At 61.4% G+C, this 22,721-nt stretch overlaps 1 protein-coding gene across 5 annotated transcripts in view; it reads left to right on the top strand.

Moving 5' to 3' along the window:
* Nucleotides 1–22,721, top strand: part of NFIX (nuclear factor I X) — a 69,611-nt gene that overhangs the window by 6,796 nt on the left and 40,094 nt on the right. For 4 of the 5 annotated variants that reach the window (XM_055129156.1, XM_055129154.1, XM_055129151.1 and 1 more), the window contains exon 2: nt 18,259–18,790. In XM_055129156.1, the coding sequence (XP_054985131.1) occupies nt 18,259–18,790 (532 nt within the window). Of the gene's footprint in view, nt 1–16,682; nt 17,130–18,258; nt 18,791–22,721 lie in introns of those variants that run through there. The other variant, XM_055129153.1, reaches the window with a different exon arrangement.

The following is a 22,721-nucleotide window of genomic DNA, read 5'->3' as shown; positions in this document are numbered from 1 at the left end:
AAAACAGAAAACAGTGTTTGGCCCGCCACGCCCCTTAGAGGTTTCTGCGTGTCTGTTTGGTTTTCTGGGCAGCACCCGGCTGTGCTCGGGGACCCCTCCCGCCATCCTGTATCTCTGGCCCCAAGCGTGTGGCTCTAGAGCTGGGCACAGCAGTGGCTGTGTCCCTCTGCTCGCCCCAGCCCCTGGGCAGAACTTCAGCTGTCCCTAAGACCTGTACCGGATTCCCCAGTGCCCCCCTGGCCTGCACCTCCTAGAAATGCATCCCCCTAGTGGGGCGGGGGGCACTCCCTGGCCCCTCGGACCCTCGGAAGTATCCAAGACAGATAATCACTCTTCTCTCCCGAAGACCAACCCGCCAGGCCGGGTTAGCCCTGGGTCCCCGCAGGGCCTAACACCCTCTCCCACGCCCTGCTGGGCACCCCGCCGGTTCGCGTGCTGGGGGCACAGCCGGCGGCCACGTGCATTCCTTCCACCAACGTTTACCAAGCGGCTGCTGGGTGCCAGGCCCTGTTCTAGGCCCCGGGGGCTCGGATGGGAACACAGGCACAGCAGGCAGCAGTGCCAGGCCCGGGAGGGCGGGGTGGGGGGGGAACGGAGCGAGGGTTCCGGAGGGGGTGGGGGACTGGCCGCCAGAGCTCAGGTGTCCGCGCTCGCTCGCTCGCTGCCCACGCCGAGCCTGTTCCTGCCCGCCGGCCCGGCCACCCTCCAGAGCCTGGAGAGGCAACTTACCCCATCAAATGAGCTGTCTGTTTTGATTTTTATGTTTTGGGGGGCCACATCCAACAATGATCAGGGCTTCCTCTTGGCTCTGCGCTCAGGGAAGCCTCCTGGTGGGCTCGAGTGGCCCTATGGCGTGCGGGGACCGGCCCTGGCCACTGCACGCAGCCCTGAGCTCAGCCTCTTTCTGCCTCTCACCTGGCAGATATTTTGCTGCAGTTTGTTTTCAGGTTCTTTTGGGTGTCTTTTTTTTCGGGGGTTTGGAGCCATACCTGGCGGTGCTCGGGGCTCACTCTGATGGAGCTGGGGTGGGGGGGAACCCTGAAGGGTGCCAGACACTCCAGGCCAGTGTGTTCCCTGCTGTCCCATCTGTCCAGCCCCCAAAAGGGCTGTGTGGAGGTCCAGGAGGCGCGCGGCTGAGGTGGGCCCCGAGAACGCAGGGCGTCTGGTCGCTGTGGCCCATCACCCAGGGGCCACGCCAGGCGCTTCCCGCCCGGGCAGGGGGATGGGGGCACGGGCCTCTCAGCCCAGCTCCTGGGGTGTGGGGGGAGGGGCGGGGCAGCTGGCCTCCCGGAGTGTCACTTCCACCTGCGCCCCTCGATTTAGCTCCCCCGGGGCGGGCCCGGTTTATTTTTACTGCAGCCCGTCCCCCTGGCACCGCCAGGCTGCGCCATCTTGGTAGGGTTGGGGGGGACCCGCGGCGGGTGTGCAGAGGTGGGCTGGGGGGCTTCGTGAGGGGGACCCGTATGGTGCCCGCTGCCCTCTCTCCCTCCACTCGTCTCCCACCCCGGGCCTGGGCATGAAGGGCTCCGGGCCGGGACGCTGGTGGGTTGCTGCTGCCGGCTGGCAAGCACCGTGCCCAGCCTGGTGGCATTTGGCTTGGCGGCCCGCCAGCCCTCCCCGCCCCCCTACCCCGTGCCCGGGCAGAGCGGCACGACGGCTGCCGCCTGTTTTTGCTTTGGAAGCTGGGGGTGGGGTGGGGGTGGGGAGCCCTGGCGTCTCCAGGGGGGGATCCCCCCTGTCCTGTGCCACCCCAGGGCGCGTGTCCTCGGCCTGCTCCCCGCAAGGGCGCCCGTCCGCCCGCCTTCCATCTTCTCGCCGCCCCCCGCGCCCCACTCTGCCTTTGCTCCCTGAAATGGCTTCAGCAGTTTTGGCATCTCTCCCCCCTCTCCTCAGCGCCAACCTCACTTGCCAGCCCGCCATGCCTGGCGCTGGGCTGCCACCTCGCCACAGCCACGGCCGGTGGGGCAGGGCACTGGGGCACCCTGGAGGGAGCACTGGGCTGGGGAACTGGCATCGCATCACGGGGGTCTTTCTGGGGGCCTGGGCTCACCCCCCACATCCTGCTTCGGTAGAGCCGGGCTACAGAAAGGCGGCAGAGAAAGTGGGGACCCGCCTTTAGTTCCCCGGGGTTTTCCAGGCCCCCGTGCCTGCCTCCGGTGCCCCCACCCCACGCCAGGAGACCCAAGTGGGCATTTCTGCCTTGGTTCAAGGCTGGGACCATCCATCCAGAGGCGAGATTCGTGGTGGGCTGCCAAGTGCCTTCCCCCCGGAGCGCCTGGGCCCAGAGCCTGGAGATTCCCGCTTCCCTCCTTCCTGGAGCTGGGGGGGCACATTTGTGTCCCCCACAGGGGAAAGGGACTTGGGAGGAACCGTTTGACTGTCCCCCCCACCCCCCGCCCCACCGCCCGGCTCTCTGCCTCTCTCGGCACTAAACAAAGTTTGTTAAGTAACTTCCAATGTTATTTGAGGACGCCTGGCCCCGGCCCAGCCAGCCCTGTGGAAACTTGTTTTTCGCTGCCGAGGCTGCAAGTATCAAAGACACACTTTCGGGGGGGTGGGAGGGGGGGTGCTTCGAGGCTTCTCCCCCTCAGTGGCAGGGGCTGGCCCCAAACTCAGCACACGTACACGGTGACCCATCCCGACGAGGACCCCCCTTTCCGGCTCACACAGACGCTGACCCGGGAAGTGGCATGTATGGGGCGCTGCCCCTGGGCCCCAGGATTTTTCAAGCTGTTGAGGCTTCTGGGAGCCTGGACGGCTCCTTGACCCGCTGCTTGCCTCAGTTTCCCCAGTCCTCCCGATAGGGAAGTGGGGGTGCGGGGTTTTCTGCAGAAGGTGGCCTGCATGCTGATTTGACTTTTCCTTGTCCCTCTGGCCTGGGTGACACTGGGACCCTCTGAGTGAACTGGGGTGGGTATACCCCGCCCAGAAGCTTCTGAGGAGCCTCTCTCTTGGGTGCCGCTGTCTCCCCGACCTTGGCTGGTTGGCCATTTGGGGGATGGGGGTGACACCAGAGCTCCCATGTGCAGCCCCAGGGCCCCCCATTTCCCCTCTGATGTCGCCCTAGATCACTCCTTGCCCCCTGTGGGGCTGCCCAGCCTGGAGCCCCGGGAGCCGGCATGGGAGACAGGCTGGGGGCCGCAGTATGTCCCAGGGGCACTCCTGCCCTCAGGGTCCTGGTCACACTCCTGGACCCCCCAAATTGCTGGGGGGCAGGCACTTGAGTTGTGCCTTGGGGCGAAGGGAGGCCTGCTTGGCAACCCCTGGGCCGCCCATTCCTGTGACTTGCCAGGAAATGGGGTCCCGCCGATGGCAGCAGGGAAGCCGGTCCTGATCACTCCGGACTGATGACCCTCCGAGGCAGGGGTTTCCCCAGCCCCTCACCCAGCCTCATCCCTGCCACCCTGCCTGCAGCCCGTCACACGGCGACAGCCTGTCACGGCCCCTCCGCACACCGGCACAATCTGTCGTCCACACACAGTCTCACACAACCTGTCACACGCGCGCACACACGGCACCACCGCGCGTACAGCCAGACTCGCACCATCGCACCAAGCTCCCCGCGGTGACAGGCGCAGACACCCACTGCTGCCACCGTCGCCACCCCCGAAATAACAGCGCGCAGGCGCGGGCAGGGGCCCCAGCCTTCCGACCCGCTGCCTCCAGGTCCAGCCTGTTTTATAGAGAGGGGAACTGGGTCCAGAGGTCAAGGGTCACGGTCACAGGCTGGTGGGTGTGCAGGCATGACTCAGCCAGGCCCCCAGGGGCTGGCAACACGCAGCAGGTCACCAGGCTTCCCAGCCACCACTTTCTCTGCACACAGCCCTCCAGCTCTCCCCACTCCCCAGATGGGAAAACCGAGCTTCGGGGCTGGCCTGCCAGGTCCTGAGGCTCCTGCGGGTACCAGTCCTGGCACTGCCCGCCCCCCGCCCCAGCACCATCAGGTCTGGTCCTGGTGGCTCCCCCATCTCATCACCCCCAGAATATAACAGGAGCACTGAGTCCAGAGTACTAATACCACTCCTCCCAAAAAACCACTAGGACCGGAGGGAGCTCAATAGATTGTGGGTACTGTGAGTTTGACCCCTGGCATTGATAGTCTCCCCACCTCTGCACCTGAGCACTGCCAGGTGTGCCCCCCAAAGGAAAGGGTTGGTTGTTCTGGGGGGCCTCTGGCGGCTGAGGGCCGGGTCATGCTTACCCTGGGTCCCGAATGCTCCAAGTGGCTTATACTGACTACCAGTTTGGGGGTCGAGTGTCTTCTTTAATATTTGGGCCACAACTGGCGGTGCTCAGGGCTTCCCCCTGGCACAGCTGGGACCCTCTGGCGTGCCCTGTGCCGTCCTGGTTCGGGCCCCTGTCCTGTTTATTTTCTGGGTCGGTGAGACAGTGACTAGGCTTGGGGTGCCCCTGCAAGAGTCTGGCAGGGCTGGCAGACCCGCCCATGTCGGGGCCCACATCGCACTGCGGACCCGAGCCAGGCCAAGCCCTACACGCACCCGCTCCCCAGCGCTCTGCATTCCAGACTGCCTCCTCCTCTCCTCCTCTTCCTCCTTCTCCTCCTCCTCAGCCACCAGATTCCCTCACTTTCCCCTTCTTTGTTCCACCTCCGCCGGCTCCCCCTCCCCGGGGCTTCCCCCACGAGTGCGCCTGGGCCAAAACCAACAGGGCTCCAACGACGCCCGCCGCGGAGGTCTGCCCGGCCGCCGGCCCTGCCCCCTGGCCTGCTCGGGGCCAGATCCCAGCTCGGCCCCGCCGCGACGGCCGCCCGGCTGTGTGTGGGGGCGACACGTGGCCACTCGTCGGGCGGGCGAGCGCAAGCACATGCGCACGCCCCGCCCGGAAGGCAGGGTCAGGCTCCTGTCACTCACCCCAGCTGGACCCTAGGGCGCAGCGCACCAGGGTCCCCAGGCCGCAGCCCGCCGCCCCGCGCCTCTGGCACGCCCAGGCCCGACGCCCCCGTGGCTCTCCCCCCCCCCGCCTGGAAGTTGGGGGGCTGTGATACTTGCCCCCGCTTTCCTGCTCGCGCGTGCCTCCCCACCCCTCGATGGGGGTCCTGGCCTCAGGAGGATGGGGGGAACTTGCGGCAGCTGCGGGTGCCCACGCACGTGGCGCCAGGCCCACGCGGGCATGCATCGCCCCAGCCTGCACACGCGTGGGATTCACGTGAGCCGCGCACCTGCCAGGTCGCCCGCCCGCCCCGGGCGGCTCCAAAGCCCAATCCAGGGTGTGGGGGGAGGGGAGCGGAAGCGGAGGCGAAATTCCCACCGCCCCCAGGACTTTGGGAGAACACTCGCCTCCCCAAATGTCCCAGGGGCGCAGGTAAGACGCCCCAGAAACGCTGCCCGGTGGCGCCCCTGCATGCGCTATATTTATACTGGAAATGTGTACCCATATATATTTATACGGAAGAACCTCACCCCCCCCCACCCCGTTCCCGCGCCACGTTTGTACTCCGGAGTCAACCACCCCCACTCGGCTTCGTCCCAAACCTGCAAAATCCATTTCTCCACCCAGGCACGCGGGGCGAGGCTGCAGCGGCCTGCCCCTTCCCCGCTGTGGACGCCCCAGGTCTTTCCAAGGCCAGAGAAGCCCCTCCCCATTCTGCCTCCCCGCTCCCGCCCCTCGCCGGGACCGAACCCCCCGGAGCTCTCCCCGAAACACAATCGCGGGGGTGGGTGCTGGCGGGCCAGACGATGCATTTTGGTGTGTGTTTGCTGTTGCTGCTTAAATTAATCCTGAGTGACGGCCCGTAGTTCCTCTCCACAAAGAGGCCATTTAATGCCCCCTCGTGCTCTGGCGAAACTTGCATTGCCCCCTCCGGCCCCTAGCGCCCAGCTCTCGCTCCTGGCCCTCCCGGAGGCTCTGCCGGGGTTCGGAGACGCATTCCCGGCTCGCACCCCGAGCCTGGGGAAGAGCGGGAGAACAAATGGAGGGGCAGGAGGGGGTCCCTGGCGCTCCCCACGACCCAACCACAGTGTTTCAGCACCCCAAACCAGACATTCCTCCACCCCAGAACTTCAAGTCCCTGTGCTCCCTCCCCAGGGGAGACCCCAGACTGCCCCCCACGAACGAAGACCCTGCCCCAAATCAGGTATGCCGCCTGTCCCGAGCGCCCTCGCCAGGGCCCCCTCCAGTGACCTCTGGGACCTGGCGCAATCGGCTAATAACTGGGAGGACGTGGGGAGGCGTCCAGTGGCCCGGCCAGAGGACACAGCTCCTCGCACCCTGGGCTACGGGGGTGCTGGGGCCGTCCTCGGAGTGCGCATGCGCTTGCGTAGGTGGGAAAGGCGGGTAGCCCCGAGCTTGAGGCTCTGGGGTCCCCCGCTCGCCTTGAGCAGGTGAGGGGACACGGGACAGGACGACCGCGGCTGGACTCTGAGGGCCGCCCCGGAGGTGCTCCCGCGGCTGTTTCCCCCGCCTCAGTTTCCCTCACCGGGTGCCTGGCCCGCGCGCTTGCTCGACGGCGTCGGAAATGAACGCCACGCGGGCGTCCGCGCCGTCTCGGTCAGGGCGTGAGGGGAGGGCTGTGCGGAGGGTGTTCCACAGCCGCGGAGTCCCAAGCACAACTTGTGGGGCGAGCCCCAGTTTGTCCACCCCAACCCCGCCGCCTCCCGCCGCTGGGGGAGAAGAAGGGTGGGGAAGTTTACCAGGGGGAGATTTGGGTCTGCTTCCAGGGAGCCTGGGTTTTGGGGGGTGTTTGTGGGGCGCCCGCAGGGTGAAGGAACGTAACTTAAGAGGCGGGAAAAACTCGCTTTCCCATTCCCTTCAGGCCGCCCCAGGGGCGCCGCCCCCAAGGACCTTTTTTAGAGTGCCGGTTGGAGTCCCAAATCGCCCCCCCCCACGGCCCTCTGAGAATTAACTTCTTAAATTCGGGGTCTGGCCAGTTCCCCCCTCCCCAACTCTAGCGCTGCCGCGCTGACCGGCTCCGTCAGCGGGAGAAGATGGAGAAATTGGAAAGAACTTGTGTCCCGCTGATAGATAGGAGAAGACTGGGGCCCCCCATGAAATCTGGGGGCTCCTGGGGAGCCCTGAGCTATTGCCCCTGTACATTCAAGTGCCCGCGTCCTCCCGGCCAGACTAACCCCTTCGTCCAGGAGGAAACCCTGACTACCCCGAATTATTTAAAGGCATTGAGGGTGTTAGGACCTGTCCCACGTGTCCATGACTCAGCCCGTGCCCGCTGCCACCCAGGAGGTGACCTGGGCATCAGGGCCAGCAAGTGACCCTGTGCCCTGCACCCTGGACCCAGGAACCTCAGCAGCAACCCCCCACATCAGACTTAGCTTCTTTTTTTTTTAACCCTCCTTTTATTTATATATTTATTTTTGGTGGGGGAGTTCTCTTTTCTCTCTCGTTCAAAAAATTATTTGCAAGATCTTTGCAAGATCTTAAATGAGTTTTATAACTTCTTTTAAAAAATTTATTTTTTGGTCAGGCGTGAGACGCGGGCTGAAGAGGGAGGAAAAACTGTTGGGGGGCTGGAGGAGGGGCGGATGAAAAAGGGAAAAGACAGGAAGAAAGGGGACGCGGGAGCCGCGGCTCTCCCTCGCCGAGCGGACGAGCGGGAGCCGCCGGCCGGGATCCCCGCGCTGAAAAGGCTCCAGAAACGCGCGGAGCGAAGGGGATTTTCATCCAAACGGTGTCACCGAGGCGCGCGCTTCCGCTCTGCCGCCGCCGTCGGAGCGCGGCTCTGCCGGCGAAGTCTGTAATCAGAGGAAAATACCAGCTTTGTGGAGGGTTAGAATATATCATTGGCTAATGTGTGTGGTTTCTTCTTCTTCTTTTTTTTTTTTTTTAAATAATGCTAAGCATGGGCATAATTAAAGAGTGCGGAAGAACGTTTCTCCCGGGCCGGCATTGTCTGACGGAGAGCGGCGGCTCCCGGGCAGAGCCGGGGCGGCCCGAGCGCGGCGGCTTCTTCCCTCGCGGGCTCCGGGGCGACTCCGCCAAGTCCCAAACTGGTACCAGCCGGGCAACTTACAGCGGGCGGGCGGCGGCGGCCCGCTTCACTCTCCCCACCCCAGACCCCTCGGGGACGCCCCCTCTCTTCCCTCCCGGGTCGGTCCCCGGGCCCCGCCGCCCGGCTTTGCGCCGCAGCAAATGAAAGAAGGGAAGGAGCGGGGCGCGCTTCCCGCGCGGCCGGCCGGTTGGACAGACGGACTCGGGAGCGGTGGGGGGGGCGCTGGTGGGGGGTCCGAGGCGGAAGCTAAAGCCCCACTACGGTCTCCTCTCTCTCCCTTCCCCAGGGGGGAGGGGGGATCGCATCCCGCCGTATTTCAGGGCTGGGACCCTTGACTTGTTTTAAATGTAGGCGCACAGCACAGTTCTTCCCAGCCCCGCGGGCGAGGGGGAGCCAGTGTCTGGGATGCCCCCAGAGGGCTTGCGGCCAGCCCCAGGACAGCGCTGCCACCCTTGGGGGTCTAGATTTGGGGGAGCGGGGACCGGAGCTCAGGAGTTGAACAGTTGAGGCACGCTGGGGGGGAAGAGAGTGAGTGAAAGGTTTTTTCCTTGGGACGCCTGAGAGCGGATAGTGACCAGGAAGGCCGGCGGGTCTGGGGAGAGTGTGGGGCGGACCCCACAGCTCCCCTGAGAAAGGAGGAGAGGCGCAAGAACTAGGGGTGGTGCCCTCAGGCCCCAGTGGGGCAGGGTGCCCGCGCCTTGGCGGGCAGAGGAGTGCCGGCTGGCTTCAGGTGTTTCTAATTAAACCTGTTTCTCTTTTATTTTCTTCCTCCGGTGCTCGCTCAGACTTTTCCATGCTCCCCCGGCCTCGTCCTTTTACATAAGCAGAAACTTCCCCCCAGATATTGTGGGAGGTATTTTGCTTTCCGTGCTTTCTCTTTCCTGATTTTTTTTTACCATTTAATTTTAAAATTATAAAGTAAATTTAGTGCGAGTGAAAGTAAAGGGGGCAGCCAGCCAGGGCGGGAGCCGGGAGAGGGGGAGGCCAGATGCAGCCCGGCTGGGCCTCCTCTGCTCCCCCAAGGCTGGCAGTCGTGCCCAGAACCGCTGTGTTCTCTCCCACCTCTGTCTCCCAGTGGGTGCTGGCACCCTCCCGGAGCCCCTGATTCTTCCCCCGGTCCCGCACATCTGTCTGAGGCCCCCAGTCCCTGCCTCGGCCCCTTGCCCTCGGTCTCCTCCTGCTCTCCTGTCTGCTTACCCTTGTGGCTATGGGCTCTCAGCATAGTAGACCTGCTTGGTCCCTTGTTAGCCCTGGCCAGTACTGAGCTGCTTGCCCTATTGGTGTGGAGAGAGCGAGCGGCGGTGACCCCAGCAGGCGGTGTTTTGGTCAGCCTGAAGGCGTGTGCTGGTGGCTGCGAGCCCCTTCGCTCCAGTCTGTGTGTTCTGGGGACTTCGGGCATCCCCACTTTAGGCCCAACTGACCCACTGACCGCTGCCTTAGTTTCCAGTCAGGGCCGCCCAGGTATCTGTGCTCCCTTCGTAAAGCGCGTGCAGAGGCAGACTTACCCCTGGCTTTGCTTTCCTCTGAGAACTACACTTCCCTTAAAAAGTTTATTTTTAAAAAATATATGTATGTGTATAATTTGAAAGGGAGGCCTCAAAAGTCAAGAATAGGCCTCACATTACAAAGTAACACTGCCATCAGCCCCATCAGCCGGTCCCCTTGGGGGGTTGGCGGGGCCTCCCCGCAGGAGAGGTAAAGAGCTCATAAAAATTAGTGGGCTGATAAAAAAGCCGGCGGGGTGTGGCTGTGAGGCTGCCTGGCCGGCCACGTGTGCGACTGCCTGCCCCAGTGAGCCTGGACACCGGGCCCGGACCGGCAGCCTGCAGAGTGGGGTGCGGCAGGCCTGGACGGCAGCTCCCTGAGACCAGCCAGGCCCAGTTGGGGAGAAGGGGCAGGGGGAAGTCCCCATCCAGCTGCATCTTTCCATCAACATCTGGGAAAGCGCAATGGCAGCTGTTCTCCCGGCCTCCCCCCATCTTTCCCCCCCTGCACACTGACATTTTGGGCCGGCTTGCCATCCAGACTTCAATTCCGCGCTGCGCCAACATTTTCACGGCTCTGCTCAAATCCAGTGACGGGGTTTGGGCTTTGAAAAATCTGTGTGTCTCTAAGGATGTGTCCTGACAATACAGCTTTGGGAACTATTGATTCGAACAGGCCCGAAATCAGGGGCGGGTCCCCTCCCTCCTCCGCCTGAGTCTTTCTTTGGCCTCCCCGCCGGCCGGCCGGGCTGGGGGAGGGCCGGGGCGCCGCCGGCCTCGCTCCTCCGAGCAGGTACTGGCAGCCCGGCCTCCCCAGCCCTTCTGCGGTGTTTTTGTTTTCCCTTCGCCCCCCAAAAATATTTGAACCAAAAAGCCTCTTTTTTTTTCCTCCACCCACAGCAAACTGAAAGGGCTAGTGAACCGTGATCCAACAGAGCGAGGGCGCCTCTTTTCTTCCTTAGCATTAATTAACTCAAGTTCGTTAGGACGTTGGGTCTGTCGCCCACAGTTTTCTGTTGTGTGCACTGAATCAGGTCAGAGAGGGAGACTTCCCATGCAAACAGTTGGCGCTGGAGCTGCGGGACGCGCAGGGGGAGTGAGGGGGGAAGAGAAAGGAGTCTGGACCGAGGGGTGGGCAAAGACCTGCGCTCCGGGCACCCGGGCACCAGCATCCTGGGGGGGCACTGAGCACCCAGGGAAGGAGAGTTCTCGGATCTCAGCAGTAATCCTAATAATATTATATAGGGGAGGGGGCGATGCATTTTATTTTTGTTTTGTTTGGGGGCCATGCCCGGCGGTACTCAGGGTTTACTCCTGGCTCTGCTCTCCTGCCAGGGCTGGGGGCTAAACCCGGGTTGGCCGCGTGCAGGGCAAACGTCCTACCTGCTGTCCTGTCTCTTGGCCCGGGTGATGCGTTTTGAGGGACTGGAAATTTTACCTCAGAGGGAAGCCACTTGCCTGGCTGCCCAGGCCCTGCCTGGGGCTCTGGAGACAGCAGCTGTGAGAGAGGGAGGCTCGGTGAGTGCAGGCTAGCCGACGGCCGGGAGGGACACCCGGAGACACCCTCCCTCCCTCCCTGGCTCCCCGCCTTCCCTCCCTCGGGCTGTGGGGGTGGTTGTTGGCGGGAACTCTGGCTGGCCCAGGGCCTGGGAAGGCCTGGGGGAGCCTTCGTTACCTGGAGGGTCCTGATCTTTGGGGGACTAGGGGTGGCCGATTCAGCCTGGGGGAAGTTCCCAATATCTGCCAGTACCATCCCGACATCTTCCTGCCATCACCCGCCTTGGGTCCCCTTGCCTGCCCTCCCTTCTGGCTCAGTTCTTGGTTTTCTTGGTTCCGTGGTGAAAGTTGGGTGGCTGGCCAGGGTCGCTCCTCTTTGGGGTCCTCCCGCAGGCAGACCCGACCAGGAGGCTGGCCTGGGTCCTGTGGGGAGCACGGCAAGTGCCATCCCCAAATGTCCCCCAAGCCGAGAGGAGGAGGGCACCGGTGCCTCCCAGAAGTTGCAGGGCTGGAGAGCGAGACTCGCCCGAGGTTCGGTTTCCCCTGGGCCGCAGAGGATGCAGGCAAACAATCTGCAGTGGCCCGAGACAAGAGCTGTCTCCGTCTCCCCATTCCTACCCCATTTCATTCGGTGCCAAGAGGGTGAGGGGAGATGGGCCTGGAGCAGGGTAGTGTTTGGAGCCAGAGCGAGGCGAAGCGGCCTGTTGGCCCGCTCCCAGGCCCCCGCTCGGGTTTACGTTCGGAGGAGAAAGGGAAGGGAAGGGGGCGGCTTTCCAGGCGCCGAGTGTGCAGCCTGGTTCTGAAGCAGGCCCCAGCCTCGACCTGGCACAGGGCGTGGGGCACCGCCGCCGTACGGTGCCCGCCAGCCCCAGGCTGCTGGAGACGCCTCTTTCGAGCAGGAAAACAGATCCAAGTCGGCCAAAAAAACCCGCTTTGTCCAAATGGTCTGAGCCTCCTTGATATGTGCATTTTCTGGTCTCGCTGCCTGGGAGGGAGCTGGGGCTGGGGCAGGCTTCACCCGGGCTGCAGGCCCCTTCCCTGCCTGGCCCCCAGCAGCCCCCACAGAAAGGGAGCTTGTAGGGTCACCGAGAGCCCTTCCTAGGCAGCACCCGCTCTGCGTCTCCAGGCTGCGGGCGGGGTGCTCTCCATGCCCTGGAGACGGATGGGGGGGCCTGTGTGAAGTGTGGCCTGTTCAGCCACATACGCAGTAGGGAACTGCATCCTGAGATGGCGAGTCTCAGGGCAGTCTGGTCAGTTATTTGCACTGTGCAGTTATCCAAGTCAGCCAATTATATAGACATATATACCCAACACATGAAACATATTACATATAAATACATATGTATGTGTGCATATACATGTATAATTAGCTTGTATCTGAAGGCATAAATTTGGGCCTTAAAACAAGCAGGATGTGGCCACGTAGGGTTTTGTTTGCTAAGATAAAAACACCTCTGGCCAGTGGCCTGTGTGTGGAAACCTAATTTCTGGTGTTTCTAGGTGTTTTGCCGTTGGCAGTGGAGGCTGGGGCTGGTGGTGAAAGCTGTTTTAGGTGGGGAAAATTTCTTCCTTTCCTTGAAGACTTATTAATTCTGCAGATGAGAGCAGGGCTCCTGCCCATTTTCCTGTTTTCCCTGAAATCATCCACAAGGCCTGTTTGTCCGGAGCAGTTTTGGGACCCCCCCCCTTTGATTTTCTCACTCTGGGAGAAGGGCGATCCAAAGAAGAGCCTCTTCTTTTCTCCTGCTGCTTCTCCCTGTGCTGAGCCCCCCACCCTGCTACCGGCACCTCTTTCCTTCGGGGTCTCTTCCCCCTTCACTTCTCCAATCTTTCTGCACTTTGGGGCCCAGCCTGACAAACTCTGCAGGTTTAGTATAAGCTCAGGCTCTCTCTTTCTCTCTCTCTCTCTCTCTGGAGGGGGGGCTTGTGCTGCAAAATTCTACCTAGTGGTCTAGTGATGTCTATAATCTACATAGTATTTTAGGAACATTAGGAACATTTCCGTGAAAAATGTTTCTTTTTAAAAAATTAAATTCTTAATTTTCAACAGTAAAAAGGCTTTTTTTTTTAATTTTAAAAACTTTTTTATTAGTGAATCACCGTGAGGTACAGTTACAGACTTACAAATTTTCATGCTTTCATTTCAGTCATACAATGGTCGAGTGCCCATCCCTCCACTGGTGCCCATTCTCCACCACCAATGGTCCCAGCATCCCTCCCATCACCCCACCCCATCCTCCCCCACCTCAAAAGGAGAGAGAGCAAAAGGTAATGCTATAATTTAAAGATGATGGAAAAGAGTTAAAAAGGGTTTTTTTTTTTTCCTCCCCCTCCCTCTGTCTCTCTCAAAGGCAGAACAATTTCTGTCCACAAACCACAGGCTCATGTGAATTTCTAAAGTCTTGTTTCTGATTTCTGGGATTTCCTTTTAAACGGGGAGACTGCCTCCGCCCCTGTCAGATGCTCTTGGCTTTTGTGTTCCCCCCCCACACACACACACCCCGATCCATCTCTGGTTTTCTTTTCTTTTCTTTTTTTTCTCTCCACAGCATCTCTCTGGCTTTGCTCCTAGGTGGTTTGTCCTCTCCTCCGTGCTCCTCCCAGGCCGCTCTGTCCCCTGAACGCTCATCCTTGCCTTGCCGGTGACTCAGCCCCAGAGAAGCTCTGAGGAGTGGGGTGATGTGTTGGCTGTGGTCCGGGAGCTGGGTGCAGGGCTGGGAAGGGAGAGGGGAAGGAGACTGGGTCTGGGACAGGTAATCTGCCCACTTAACAAAAGGGGGACTGTCCCCTTTTGTCTGGGGCTCCTGAGGGGCGTGCCTGGGGCCCAGCGCTGCCACCAGTGACATGCAGGAGGCGGGGGCACGAGGAGGGGGGCGGGGAGGGGAACAGGGTGCTTTTGCTGAGCCCCCAGGAAAGAGGGACACCTTCTTCCCTGCAGCTCCTAGAGGCCCCCCTGAAGCAGTCGGGCGGGCGACAGCAGCCCCGAGCCTGTGGGAGCTGGGCCGCCGGCCACGGCCACTTCCTGGGCCCACCTTCAAGGTGAAGGCCACAGGCAGCAGAGGGACAATGGGTGATTGTCCTCCCTTCCTGCTTCTCCTCAGAAGGGCCTGGGCTCCTCCTGCTTTATTTAATTTATTTATTTGGGGGTTTGGGTCACACCCGGTGGCACTCCGAGCTCGCTGCTGATGGACCCCATGAGGTAGCCCGGGCTGGGTGGGTGTGTGCAAAGCAAGCCCCCTCCCCGGCAGAGCCACTGGGTGCTCTGCCTGGGCCCATCCACCTGCCTGCCCCTCTGTCAACCTTTGACCCTGCCCTCCAGGGTAGGAGTTCCTCCGCTGCGCTCAGAGATTCAGACCCAGCCTGCTCCCTGTGGCCTGTGAGTGCAAAGGGCCCCGCTAGACAGGGGGCACTTGCTGTGAGTTTCTGGGGTCACCTCCTGCCTTTACGGGGGAGGTTGTGGTCCGAAGGCGGGGCTCAGTGGCATGTGCCCTGCCCGGGAAGCTGCTCTTGGGCGTTGCTGGTTAGATCTGGAGGAGCTGCAGCTCCCCCCCCCCCCCCCTGCACTCCTCTGCAGAGGCTCAGCTCGGCGGGGCTGCGGGCCCGGGGCACCTTCTGGGTCCAGATCCAGCACTGGGTCCAGGCACCCTGTGCATTGGCACATCCTAGGTGCTCTTCCGGGAACCTCCACCTGGCACAGATGCCCCAGACACAGCGCGGGGTTCAGAGGGAAAGAAAGGGCACAGATGCGCCTTGACTTTCCTGCTGTTGCCAGCTGAGAGCTCAGCTCGGCCTCAGGAGAGGGCGGCTGCAGAGAGAGTGGCCCTGGGGACCTGGGCTGGCCTCTCACCTCTTCTGAAGCCCCAAGGCCAGCTGCTGGGGGGCCTGGGGGCTTATGGAGAAGGACCCCCCCCTCCAGCCACCTGGGGCCTCACCTTCGTGTCTATCTGGGAAGAAGCCCCAACTGCAAGGGTCCCCCTTGCTGGGCTGCTGCTCATGACTCAGTTTCCCCCAAACTCCTGGTCTGCCAGCCTCCCTTTCTGTTCTATGCTTCCACCCTCTCTTGTGTGAATTGGCCCCACCTGGCTCCATCTGAGCTGGGGGCACAAGGTGTCCTCCTCCCCAGCCTCCTGACCAGGAAAGATCCCCCCTGCTTCCTGGGGATCCGGTGCCTGCTGGGGTGTGTGTGGGGGTGGGGGGTTCCTTCGGCTCCTGCCTTTGTCACTTCTGCCCCGTTGGCTGCTGCGTGTCACGCTCGCTCACCAGTCCGTGGCAATGCTGTGGCAGGAGGCGATTTTAATAAACTGTTGCCGTTTCTTGAGCGAGCTAGCGAGGAGCCTTGCATTGGCATCCCTCCTCACCACCAATGGAGCGTGCGTGGCTGGGTGTGGGCTGTGCTCGCTCACTGGGGGCTGCAGCAGCCCCCCAAAGGGTCCGGCAGCACCCCTGCAGGCAGCGGCCAGACAGGGGGCCAGAGGGGCGGCCACAGCCGGGTGCCGCGGAGTCCCCGCCCTGGAACTGCCGGCATCCCCACTTCCCGAGCAAGCGAGCGAGCGCTCTTTCTTCTCCTCTTTCTATTCATAGCACCGGCTCCAGTGTACGGCCGCGAGGAGGAAAAACTTCCACTCGCCCCTGTGTGATCCATAAATAAGAAGAGAAATGGAAGCAGAGAAAGAGAGGGTGCGGGCCGGGAAAAAGAGGCTGAAACCCAAACAGGAGGCGCAGCTGCTCTCCCAGGGCCTCTGGGGCGCCCGCTCCACTCAGGCCTTTTATTTATTTATTTTTCTGGCTGAAAAGAAAAAAAAAAGGGAAAAAATCATGGCCTCTCCCATCCCCATCTCCCCACCCCCACCCCAAATTTGCTGGGTGACCGCTGCCAAATGGACCCGAGTGGGAGCCTGGAATGAAAAATTCAAAACTGCTGGACTCTGCTTGTTCATTAGACGTGAACTTGTCGATTGGGCAAATTGGTTCTGGTCTCCAACTGCCGGGGGCTCTCCCCACCCTCCCGGCTCCCCGCTTCCCTCCTCCCCCTGGATGCAGCCATTGGCTGCTGGAGGAGGTCTCCTTGCCAAATAGGTGGGTCCTCTCTCTCTCTCTCTCTCTCTCTCTCTCTCTCTCTCTCTCTCTCTCTCTCCCTCCCTCCCTCCCCCTCTCCCTCCCTCTCTCTCTTTCTCCCTCTCTCTTTCCTTCCCCCCTTTCTACTGGCTTTGGCACCAGCAAATGGATGGGGATTGAGCATGAAAGGGGAGAGAGAGGGAGTTTGAGAGAGAAAAGAAGGGGGAAAAAAAACCAAGCAACAACCCCAGACCCAAGCAGTGTGCGCACACGCGCACACGCGCACACACCGGCTCTCGCGCGTGTGCACGCGGAAACTGCTCCATCCCGTCCTCGGCGCCTCGCTCTGCCTCTCCCCGGCTCCCTCCCGCCCGCCCGCCCTCTCTCCCTCCCGCCCGCCCGCTCTCGCACGCGTCTGCCAGCGACGATCCGCAGCCGGTCCGAACTCGTCCTCCTCCCGGGAAACCGCGAGCTCCTCCTTAGGCTGCGATCCTGCTCGGAGGCGGAGGAGGGAGGCAGCTCCAAGTTTACACCCTGAGCCGCTGCCAAAGCCGAAAGCCTTTTTCCTCAGCTGCCGCTTTTCCCCTCCTGGTTCTTGTTTTTGTTTTTGTTTGCACGGGGGTGGGGTAGGGTGTGTTGTGTTGTGTGTGTGTGTGTGTGTGTGTGTGTGCGTGCGCGTGGGGGGGTGGAGGTAGGTTTTGATTTTTTTCATTCTGCATATTTTTCTTTTTAAACTGGAAAAAGATGCACAGGGGGCAAAATTGAAAATAAATTTTTTTGGGGGGGTTGGCTTTTGTTTACCTGGCGCTTGTGGCAGCCGGTTCCCTCCCTCTCTCCGCTCACCACCCCTGACCTTCCTTTCTTTTTTTGCTTCTTTTCAAAAAAAAAATAATATTAATTTCCCCCTCTGTGGAATGGAGTGTGGTGGGGGGAGGGAGGGGGAAGGGTTTGCGAATCCACCCAAGCCCAGCCCCTATTCCCCAGAAAACCAATAATAACCCCCTTTAAAACATTTACCTTCCTCCCCTGCTCCTCCCCTCCCCTCCCCCACCCGCCCCCAACTCACAACTCCGTGCGGTCCAGAAGCTCAGAATCGGGCGTTGGGCTTTGCCGGGTGCTCCAGATCGATGGTAATTATTTATTTTTTCCAGTTTTATTTTTGTAAACAGAAATCAATGATTATTTAAACTTCAAACCAACAAGCCAAAAAAAAAAAAAGAAAAGAAAAAGAAAGAAAGAAAGAAAGAAAGAAAGAAAGAAAGAAAGAAAGAAAGAAAGAAAGAAAGAAAGAAAGAAAGAAAGAAAGAACCAAAAGCGAGCGCCTGGCCCTCTGTCACCTGCGTGGGAAAGCGGGTGCAGGGGTTAGTGGTGGGGGGGGCTGTAGGAGACCCCATGTAGCTTTGAACCCTGCCGTGGCCGAGACCACCACCTTGTTTATGCTCAGAAGAAGCATTTTGTTCCTTATCACTGTGATTACCATTAGTACTGGTGTCTCTAACAAAGCTGAAATCACATATTTGGGGGTTAGCGCTGATTAAAGAAATGTTGGGGTGGCTGTTCCAACTGGAGCAGGGGGAAGGGGAGCGCAGACAGCCTGGGGAGGGGGCGGGCGGGCGGGCTATGGTGGCTGGGTGCGGGGAGGGGGTGTCCCGTTCTTTCTTCTTGGGGGTGGCCCGAGCTTGGCCAGTGTCAGGGCGTGAAGGCACAGCTTGGGGGACCCGTGCGGCAGCACAGGCTGGACTGCGCGGGCCGAGCTGACACAGGGTGGCGGCGGCAGCGGTGACACACCATGGAGATGTCAGGGGCGCGACAGAGCCTGGCGGAGATTCCAGCAGCGTGTGTGTGTGTGTGTGTGTGTGTGTGTGTGTGTGTGGTGTGTGTGTGTGTGTATGGCAATGTTGTCTGTGTGTGCGAGAGAGAGAGAGAGAGAGAGAGAGAGAGAGAGAGAGAGAGAGAGAGAGAGAGAGAGAGAGAGAGAGAGAGAGAGAGAGAGAGAGAGAGAGAGAGAGAATAGGTGTGTGCTCAGGATCTGGCTGGCTTCGAGGCTGAGGTGTGAGCAGGCAGAGGGCTGGGCTGGCGGTGGCTCCAGACGACACTTTAGCTCCATCGCAGGCGAAGAGCGTGGCGGTGGGGGAGGAGGAGAAGGCGATTTAGCCCGTGCTCCTTTCTAACACTGCTTCTCTCCACTTCTTCCCCCCACCCCGTCTCCCCCTCCTCCTGCGCCCCGCGCCCCGCATGCTCCCGGCTTGCCGCCTGCAGGATGAGTTCCACCCGTTCATCGAGGCGCTGCTGCCTCACGTCCGCGCCTTCTCCTACACCTGGTTCAACCTGCAGGCGCGGAAGCGCAAGTACTTCAAGAAGCACGAGAAGCGGATGTCCAAGGACGAGGAGCGGGCGGTGAAGGACGAGCTCCTGGGTGAGAAGGCCGAGATCAAGCAGAAGTGGGCGTCCCGGCTGCTGGCCAAGCTGCGCAAGGACATCCGGCCCGAGTTCCGCGAGGACTTCGTGCTGACCATCACGGGCAAGAAGCCGCCGTGCTGCGTGCTGTCCAACCCCGACCAGAAGGGCAAGATCCGCCGCATCGACTGCCTGCGCCAGGCCGACAAGGTGTGGCGGCTGGACCTGGTCATGGTCATCTTGTTTAAGGGGATCCCCCTGGAAAGTACTGATGGGGAGCGGCTCTACAAGTCGCCGCAGTGCTCGAACCCCGGCCTGTGCGTGCAGCCCCACCACATTGGAGTCACAATCAAAGAACTGGATCTTTATCTGGCTTACTTTGTCCACACTCCCGGTAGGTCACTTGCTGCGTCTGCACCCACTTGCTCTGTCTCCCTCGCGGCCGCCGTCTGTTCGGTAGATGGTTTCCTCACTCAGTGCCGGGAACGCGCTTGCTCGCTGGGCCCTGGGGGCTCATCAGCCGAGAGGCCCGGGCTGTGGACCTGCCTTTCCAGTGCTGTTCCCCTCCTGCCGGTCAGTTGGTCCCCGGGGCCTCTCCCTGGGGGGGGGTTTCTTTCTGCCTCAGGCTTCAAACGCTGCAGGTCTCAGGACCAGCGGGATACCGGGATACCCCAGCCGCAGGGGAGGGCATCGGAGAGGCAACCCCCTCTGCGGCCTGGGCTGGGCAGGTGCTGGCTTTCCTGAAGCAAAACCCTGTTCCTAGCGGCCCAGGGAAGCCGGCTTGGGTCCTGGCAGCTGTGTGGCTGAGAGAGGTGGGCAGAGTCAGGCGGGCAGTGAGGCGTGAGTGGGCAGGAGGCCGGCAGTCACTGCGGCAGTGACGGTGGCGGGCTGGGCACTGGGGCCGGGATGATCACGCCCGCCAGGTCAGCCCAGGATGTGTGCCCACAGCCCGGGCCCTTAGCCTGGCGCAGAGAGGGGTGCTTCCGGGGGTGGTCACGGCAGAAGGGGTTCCCCGCCCGGCAGGCACCCTCAACTTTGAACGACCCCTTCGCCTTTTGTGGGTCTCCGTTGGCTGGCCTCCGCCGCCTCAGCCCCTCCAGCACCCACTTCTCTGGCCTCACCAGCGCTCACGGTTGGTTCCCTTCTCCTCCCCGCTGCCTCCCCTTTCCCTTTTTATAATTTCTTTCCGCTTTTGTTTTCTTACAAATTGAAACAGAGATGGCTGGTTAATTTTTAGCCTCCACTCAGCTACGCCCAATTTACTGCTGCCTTTGAAACCTAAACGGGGCGGCGCTCTGTGATTAAGCCAGGCACGAGCATGTTTACATTATGCCCAACCAACTTGTAATGAGAGGCTCCCAAACCTCCCATGCCTCCCTCTGCACCAGCCGGGCTTCTCCCAGTCCCTGCCTTGCCTCCTTCCTCAGGCTGCTGGCCCAGGGAGGGAGGCAGGCGAGGGGTGAGCAGCAGAGAGTGGGGGCAAAGGAAGTGGTGTGGGGTTCGGGGCCCAGGGAGGAGGGCTTAGGGCAGCTTCTCCCTAGCCGGGCTCCTGCTAGGCCTCCCCCCTCCAGTCTGATGCATGTTGGTGCCCTGCGGGGGGGGGGGGGTGGGGGGGTGGGGGGGAGGGTGAGAGCCTTCTCTGCGTGTGCGCGTGGGGGGCTTCCTTCCTGCTCATTTCCCTGAAAGTGAAAGCTCCTTCTCTTTGATGCCATGGTCCTTGCTTTACCTGTTTGGGAAGTTGAGGGGAGCAGGATTGGCTTCTTCCAGAGAGACCTGGGGGGCTCTTGGCATACTGCAGGCCCTGGAGAATTCTGTGTAGGCCTGGTGGCGTTGTTACTCTCTTTCCTTGCTCCTGGTCACTTGCTCCTCGAGAGGTGGTGCTGGCGGTGGCCCCCAAGCCCTAGCTTCCAACCCTCCATGAACCTTGGAGGCCTGGGCCTGGGATCTGTCCCTGTTCCTCCCACAGAGGGACCGGCTGACACTGGGCTTCCTCTTCATTCTCTGTTCTTCCTGGAAAAGTGATTTAGACAAGGACGGTGAGGAGAGACCCTGGGGATGCCCTGGGCCAGGCCGTGTATCCGAGGCAGCGTCTCCTGACCTTCTGGTGCTGTCATGCTGGGCGTGTCCCCCGCTTCCCTGGCCCTGAGCCCTGTGGGCGACATGGGGTTCTGTGGCCCGGCTGATGTCAAGCACGGGAGTCCCCGTCCCGTTCTGCTCTACGGACCCCATCTTCCCAGGGGCCGGGGGAAGTCAGGCAGAGACTGAGCAGGACCCGGGGCTGGGTGGTCCCAGAAAGTGTCAGCAAGGGGTTTCTCTGGTGGTGTGGTTTGTGGGGAGCATGTCCTGCTCAGCAGGAGTGGAAGGGGATCTGGAGAGACCGGGTCCCCAACCCTCGAATTCCCGAGCATTGGACGCTGCGCCGCCACTGTGACAGGGTCTTGCCAGCGTGTCCTGGGGCGCAGGGGCAGGGACCGCCAGCACCCGACCCGACAGCTGCGTGGCAGCCGGGACAACGTGGTGGCTGGGCCTGAGCAGGGACTTTCCTCCTCTTACCGTGGTTTGGTCCCCCTGGAAGCTTCCGCTCAAGAGAAAACGGGGTTGTGCATGCTGGCCTGGCCGTGGGGCGTGCCTGCCGCCCCCTGAGCACCCGTGGGCCTGAGCATGTGGGCAACACCGCCCTGGCGAGGGCAGGGGAGATATTCCCGGGGAGCCCTTCCTTTGGAGGGTAAGTGGTGGAGCTGGAGGGGGGCCAGGAGGAAGCTGGCTGAGCTGGTCTCGATTGTCCCCCAGGCTTCTGCAGCGCCTTCCGGGCCTGTCCTCCCCATGGCCACCGGCCTGGGAAGGGAAAGAACCTGTGATGTTTGCTCTCTCCGCTCTGCCCCGTCAGCAGCCCTCAGAGCAGCCCCTGGGGGCCCAGGTGTCCGACGGTGACTGTGAAATGCAGCCTGGTCTCTGCAGAAGGACCCTGTGACCCTGGCTGGCCGGTCCTGCCACCTGCTTATCTCTCACTGCCCCGCCTGCTCGGTGGCCAGAGCAAATCCTGGCCTCTGGGTCACACAGAAAGATTCCCGCGTGGAGTCTGGGGCACTGGGTTCACTCCCGCAGGCGCACAGCCAGGGAACCCCGCCGTTTCTGTGACTGCCCTGCCAGCCAGTCAGTGCCCACGCCTCCCCAGTGTCTCCGGACCGTCCGTCCGTCTGTCTGCCCGTCTATCCATCGTTGGTTCAGGGTTCAGATCCCACATCGGGCCCAGGCACGGCGGTGTCTCCTACAGACCTCCCCTCCAGCCAGACCGTGTCTCCCTCTGCCAGCTCCGGTTCTCTCCTGCCATCTGTGGCGGGGACGTCTCGTGTCTCTCTGGGCGCTGCGGCCTGTGCCCTCCAAGGGGCCATACAATGCGCTGCCCTGCATGGCCACCCCCACCTCCGGCCACATGGAAGGTTTGCCTGAGTAAACTCTGCTTTCTGCTCGGGGCAGGCAGCCTGGGAACGGGCACCAGTTCGGGGTTCAAGGGAGGGCTCCTGCGTGTGGCTTCCTCGGTACCAGCAGGTGACTGGCAGCTCCACCAGGTTGAGGGGCGGGTATGTGAGCCCAGAGAGTTCAGATTCTAGCTCCTGCCAGGGCCCCTGTACCACCTCACCCCCAGCCTCCCTTTTCAGGGTTCAGAAATGCCACAGAGGCAGCGCCATCTGGTGCCAGGGCTGGGGACGACCGCAGGCCTCAGGGACCAGAGGCCCAAAGGCAGCAAGTGAGAAAGTGTGTGACTGTGAGCGGGTGAGAGAGTGGGGGAGCGTGTGTAAGAGTTTGTGTGAAGGGGCGAGAGGGTGAGAGTGGGAGTGTGTGTAGAAAAGTGTGGGTATGAGAGTGTGTGTAAGGGTATGAGAGAGCCCGGGAGTGTGTGATGCATGAGTCTGTGAGAGGCTGTGCAGGAGTGAGCGTGTAAGTGTGTGAGTGTGGCGTATGAGAGTGAGTGTGTGGTGTATGTATTTGTGGCATGTGTGGCAATGTGTGGACTGGAGCAATAGCACAGCGGGTAGGGCGTTTGCCTTGCACGTGGCCGACCCGGGTTCAATTCCTCTTTCCCTCTCAGAGAGCCCGTCAAGCTACCAAGAGTATCTCGCCCGCACGGCAGAGCCTGGCAAGCTCCCCGTGGCGTATACGATATGCCAAAACCAGTAATGACATGTCTCACAATGGAGACGCTACTGGTGCCCGCTTGAACAAATCGATGAGCAATGGGATGACAGTGACAGTGGCAGTGGTAATGTGTATGAGAGTGTTTGTGTGTGTTTGAGGTGTGTGTGCAGTGTGTGAGGGTGTGGCGT

This window comes from Sorex araneus, chromosome 2, assembly GCF_027595985.1.
Source record: "Sorex araneus isolate mSorAra2 chromosome 2, mSorAra2.pri, whole genome shotgun sequence".
NCBI lineage: Eukaryota > Metazoa > Chordata > Mammalia > Eulipotyphla > Soricidae > Sorex > Sorex araneus.
The sequence above is the reverse complement of the archived record's forward strand: the minus strand, read 5'-3'. Positions and strand labels throughout refer to the sequence as shown.